Raw genomic sequence first — 5,907 nt, 5'->3', positions numbered from 1 at the left:
ATTCCTAGACCTCCAGTACAGGACTAGGTTTTTGTTTTTTGTTTTGTTTTGTTTTTGAGACGGAGTTTTGCTCTTGTTGCCCAGGCTGAAGTACAATGGCATGATCTTGGCTCACCTCAACCTCCATCTCCTGGGTTCAAGAAATTCTCCTGCCTCAGCCTCCCAAATAGCTGGAATTACAGGCCTGCACCACCACGCCTGGCTAATTTTGTATTTTTAGTAGAAACAGAGTTTCTCCATGTTGATCAGGCTGGTCTCGAACTCCTGACCTTGGGTGATCCACCTGCCTCGGCCTCCCAAAGTGCTGGGATTACAGGCATGAGCCACTGCGCCCAGCCAAAACTGAAGTCTTATTCCATGCAGATATCTTTCAATTGTAAATCATTACTGCAAAAGACAAATTTTGTCTTTATAACGAATTAAAAACAACAGTAGTACAAGAGTGCTTGAGTCATGACTGTCATGAATTTAGGATGTGCCAACCTAGATCAGCCAGATGCTTCTAAGATGTAAACATTAAGCATTGTCATTTTAGGTGATTTATTGACACCTATTTCTTTATAGACAGGAATGCAAGTGCAGCACTAAATTGTGTGCCATTGCTCATTTATAAGACACACATGTAGATGATCCAGAATATTGTTATACATTTTTCAGCGTTATCAAAATACAAATGCAGAATTAAAAGACTTCTCAAAACACATGGACTTGGCCTTTCCCCTTAGTTACCTGAAACTGTCTTCAGCCTCTACTTGAAGATGCTTTTGCTGAGGAGGAGCAGTTTCATCATTGCTGTTGTATTTTGTTACCAAATTTTTTTATAAAGGCAATTCCTTACTTACAAAAGTATATATTCTAAAAGTACTGTTGTAAGCTTATTGTTTGGAACGCTAGATGTATTTTCTTCTATAAATAATGCTATCCATGACATTTACGTTGTTATGCCAACCAGTATCATTTTATTAACTTTTAATTTAGTGGACTTGAAGACCTTCCCCACAATTTACAATAACTCCTCTATTAAAAAACTGCATTTATAATTCTCATTTGAATTCCCTTATAGCATATCTTTTTTTGGAAACCCAACAACTAGAACAAAAATATCATTTCTTTAGTCCCTTAACATAGTAAAAACAGACTTTTCGAACTCTAAGCTGTTGTGGGTGACCCTTCTAGCCCTTAGCTCTAAGGACAGTCCTCCAATATGAGCAAGGAAAAAGAAGCGATAGAGGTTTTAGAGAGGGAGGCAAGTTGGGCAATATGAGTATCTGGAAAGGGAAGAGTAGGATTTGTTTGGGTGAACAGTGAGTTTCTAAAATGGAAGTCTGCATTGCTTGTCAGCCTTTTGGCTAAGATCAGGTGTAGTATCAGTTTAAAATGGGGGCTTGTTGTGGGTTGAATTGTGTCCTCCAGAAAGCTGTGTTGAAGTCCTAACCCGTGGTACCTGTGATTGGGACCTTATTTAGAAATAGGATCTTTGCAGATGTAATTAAGATGTAATTGAAAATGAGGTCACACTAGAGTAGAGTGGGCCCTTGATCCAATATGACTGGCATCCATATAATAAAAAAGAAGAGACAACAGAGAATGCAGTGTGAAGACACAGATACAGGGTACACCATGTGACTACAGAGGTAAAGATTGAAGTGCTGCATCTCCAAGCCAAGGAACACCAAGGATTGCCACCAAACTATCAGAAGCTAGAAAGAGATAAGGAAAGATTCTCTCCTACAGGTTTCAGAGGGAGCATAGCCCTGCCAACACCTTGATTTTGGACTTTTAACCCTCAGAACTGGTAGGCAATACATTTCTGTTGTTTTAAGCAACCAAGTTTTTGGTACTTTATTACTGCAGCTACAAGAAACTAATACAGGGTTCTTAGCAGGAATGAAGTAGAATTGGGATGATGGCTGTGGGACCAAGTGAGGAGTGAATAGGAGAACAGAGGAACAGAGTTGATATGGGGCTTTCCTTTATGTTGCATTATCTTTTTTTCTTCCCTTCTCTCTCTGGCTTATCTTTTCATTCTTTTTCTTCTTGGATCTTATCTTTATATAGCACTTCATGGTTTAGTAGGCATTTATATACTGCTAATAATTAGCAGAGCCAGGTTTTCTAACTTCAAATGCAGTGTTCATTGTACCACAGTTGTTTCTGTTATTCCAATACTCATCAAGACGTTATGGATTCTATTACAAGACGCTTACAGTAGGGGCAGGTAAGACTTCATAGGTGGGATTTTTAGCAGTATAGGAGAGAGGAAGGAATTCCCATTAGTGACATCTGGAAGGAAAGTAAAGTTTCTGTTGCTATGTACCCACTGTTTAACAGTCATTTTTAAGTTGGGGGCTGCTTTTATTGAATGAAACACTACTTGCCTATAACTTATATCCATTGTTCCTAGTTATATTCCGAATAATGTGCTCCCTGTTCCAGGTAACTGTACTTTATATAAACTCAAAAACTATTGTAATATTCCTTCTAAGTCCTCTTTCTCATGTTACATAGCTCTAGTTCCTCCAGCCAGTCTTCAGATGACATAATCTCCATGTCTCTCACCCATATTGTCTCCCTTTTGTCCAATCGTTAAATATTCTACCCAGAATTGAATTCAGTATTTCACATATGTTCTAACCAGCACAGAGTGTAATGGGACTAGTACTTAAACAGGTCAAGACACCCTGTTTCTTAACGTACTTTGAGATTATGTAAGCATTTTTAAGCAATATCTCATACTGTTGGTTCATAATGAACTTACAGTCCACTGAAACACTAGATCTTTTTGTATTAATTGTTGCGAAGCTCAATTTTCTTCTTGAACCTGCACAGGGACTGAGGCTCCTACTTTTTCATCTCTCTGTTCCAGGGACCATATGATTTCTTATTTGTTTCTCTTTGTGTTTTTGTTCCTCTGTACTGTATGTCTCTTTGACCCTAAGCAATGACCTCCTTCCTTGTTATAAAATTTCATTGATTGTTTTACAGTCTTCATGCTCTTTCTTTCCTTTTGGCTTCTGGGCCACCACACTTTTGGCTTTCCCATTTGGTCCTCCTTAGTCTTTGTGAGTCTCGATCTACCTTTCACTCAGCTGTTGGTTGTGCTTTGGGTTTTATCCTCGGCACTCTTCTTTTTTTCTGTATGCAATATATCTTCAGCAAATAAATCATGTTTAAAATGGCAGATCTAACTGAGCTCATCTGGGAATAAAAGGGCACAGAATCAGTCCCGGAGGAAAGTCAACATTTAGAGGTCAGGTAGAGGAGGAAGAGTCAGCAAGAAGACAGAAAGAGCAGCCAGAGATGTAGGAGCATTTCAAGGAGGATTGGTCAGCAGTGTTGACTGTGCCTGAGAGGTCAAGTAAGGTAAGCATAGAGAAGCAACCACTGTATTTTGCAACACAAAGGCTGTTGGTGACCTTAGGAAGCATGGTTTTTTTGGAGTGTTAAGGGCAACAGCCAGATTATAGTAAGTAGAAGAATTAAAAGGAGGCAGAGGAGCAGAGATAATGCGTAGCAATGCTTTGAAGAAACAGAACAGGGCCAGGCATGGTGGCTCATGCCTGTAATCCCAACACTTTGGGAGGCCAAGGCAGGTGGATCTCTTGAGCCCAGGAGTTCAAGACCAGCCTGGGTGACATAGTGAAACCCTGTCTCTACAACAAAATACAAAAATAGCTGGGTATGGTGGCACACACCTGTAGTCCCAGATACTACGAAGGCTGAGGTAGGAGGATCACTTGAGCCTGGGAAGTGGAGGCTGCAGTGAGCCGAGATTGTGCCACTGCACTCTAGCCTGGAGCTTGGGTGACAGAGCAAGATCCTGTCTCAAGAAAAGGGAAAAGAAACAGAACAGTAGGATCCACAGTTAGGGAGGCTTTAGGATCAAGGGAAATTATAAGACAGCAATTTGGAAACTATAACTTGCTACGTATGTGTAAGGAGAATTCTAGAAAGAAGATGATCGAGATCACAACCCTGGAGAACAACTTCAGTTCAAGAGTAGGAATGAAACAGAGACCCCCAAGAGACATTCAGCCCAAGAGACAGATGAGCACCTTGCTGTTGTGTTTCACAAAGTATGTTTGTGTGAATCACCTGCATCCAGACAGACTTGTATTAAATACAGATTCCAGGGCCCTACCTCAGGCCTGCGGAATCAGAATTTCAGGAAGTGATGCCAAGAGTTTGAATTTTTAGCAAGTGACTCATACTCTGCCACACAAGATGATTCGTATTCCCACTACAGTTTGAGAACCACTGGTATATTGGGTGCTGAGCATGTTAACAAATAAAAGTAGGTTTAACAGTTAATCGAAGACTAGTAAAGCATTTGTTCATCTGTTTTTATGTTTACGCCATTAAATAAGAGAAGCTGGGCTTGTTAGGTGGGAAATAATAGCACATATTCATAGGCAGACTTAAGGAAAATAATCTTAAACTCATGCCATATTGTTTTAGTAATGTTTTGTTTATGAAGGGTCTTACCATTCCTTTCTTGTGGAAGCTCTGAGTTATTTTCACTTTGTTTCTATTATGGATAATGACTTTATACTGGCAGTGCACAGTAAAAGGATAAGATTATGGGCTCTAGAACCGTACTGCCTAGGTTTAAATTGCAGCTCCACACTTACTAGCTCTGTAATTTGAGGGAAATTATTTAAGTCATTCGTGCTTCAGTTTTCTCATCTATAATAGAAGCATCATAATAGTGTATAATCTCATTGAGTTGTGAGGACTAAATGGATTAATAATTATAAAGTACTTAAAATGGTACCTGGCACATAGTAAACAATAAATATAGGCTATTTTTATTGTTAATAGTTATCTTTATGAATCTAGAGTCTTCTGTTGAACTATTTCTCTAGGATAAATTTTCAGGCTGAAATTTCTACATTAAAGAATGAAGACATCTTTATGTACCTTTGCTATTATAGTCATTGCTTTTCAAAAAGGTGATATCTGTTTGTGCTGTAATAATTTGTAAATGAAATCTATCAATGGTGTGTGTGTGTATGTGTGTTTTGTATGTCTCTTTATGTGCATACAAGCATGGCTGAGGTTGTAACTTTGTAGGAAACTTTGACCTTTTTTTTTAAGCCTGCTGTTAAGTCTGTTGTTAAGTTTCATGTTATAGTACCTTGTTAGATACTATCTCGAGGTAATATGTTGATAAATGATAGTAAGTTACTTTTGAAAGATTATGTCAAATAAATATTCTAAATCTGTGCCTTTTCCTTTTGATAGACTGAAGCCATGGCGATTCTTTTGCTGTTGTTGCCAGGGGACCACTATTCTTGCCAAACATGCTTGGTGTGGAGGAAACTTCCTGGAGGTGACAGAGCAGATTCTGGCCAAGATACCTTCTGAAAATAACAAACTAACATACTCACATGGCAAGTGAGTTCTGTTCTGCATGTGGTAAGGGATGAAAGAAGGGAATTCTGTTACTGTAATCAGAATGGTAGAAAAGTAGAAAACAAGCTTCTAGGTACATAATTTGAATAAGCGGACAGAATAGTAACCTTCACCAACTTAGAAAATATCTGGTTTTATTACTTATAAATTTAACTTGTAGTTATTTTATTCTATTATTGAAGTGATATTATTTTATTTTGAAGAAAGATATGGAAATGTTAAATATAAAAATGACTTTGCTCTAGAGCTGTGTGATATGTGAAATGATTCAGATAAGATAGATAATGTTCCTTGGGTTCATTCTTTCAGTAAATATTTACTGAGCGCTTAACTATTGCCAGGCACTTTGCTTGGTGCTGGGGATATAACAAGAAATGTAGTATTTGCCCTCATAAGGGTTATAGTTTAATGAGGGAGGCAGTCAAATCCATGATGTCAAGGGTGGGAGGGTGGGAAGTAGTAGATAGGAGGATGGTATTCCAAGTAGAAGGA

The 5,907-nt window shown here is 38.5% G+C and overlaps 1 protein-coding gene across 1 annotated transcript in view; it reads left to right on the top strand.

Moving 5' to 3' along the window:
* Positions 1 to 5,907, top strand: part of VAMP7 (vesicle associated membrane protein 7) — a 58,415-nt gene that overhangs the window by 3,172 nt on the left and 49,336 nt on the right. The window contains exon 2 of the mRNA XM_017873571.1: positions 5,245 to 5,397. Within this exon, the coding sequence (XP_017729060.1) occupies positions 5,245 to 5,397 (153 nt within the window). The remainder of the gene's footprint in view (positions 1 to 5,244; positions 5,398 to 5,907) is intronic.

Source organism: Rhinopithecus bieti, unplaced genomic scaffold (genome assembly GCF_001698545.2).
Source record: "Rhinopithecus bieti isolate Rb0 unplaced genomic scaffold, ASM169854v2 scaffold_8431, whole genome shotgun sequence".
Classification (NCBI taxonomy): Eukaryota; Metazoa; Chordata; class Mammalia; order Primates; family Cercopithecidae; genus Rhinopithecus; species Rhinopithecus bieti.
The sequence above is the reverse complement of the archived record's forward strand: the minus strand, read 5'-3'. Positions and strand labels throughout refer to the sequence as shown.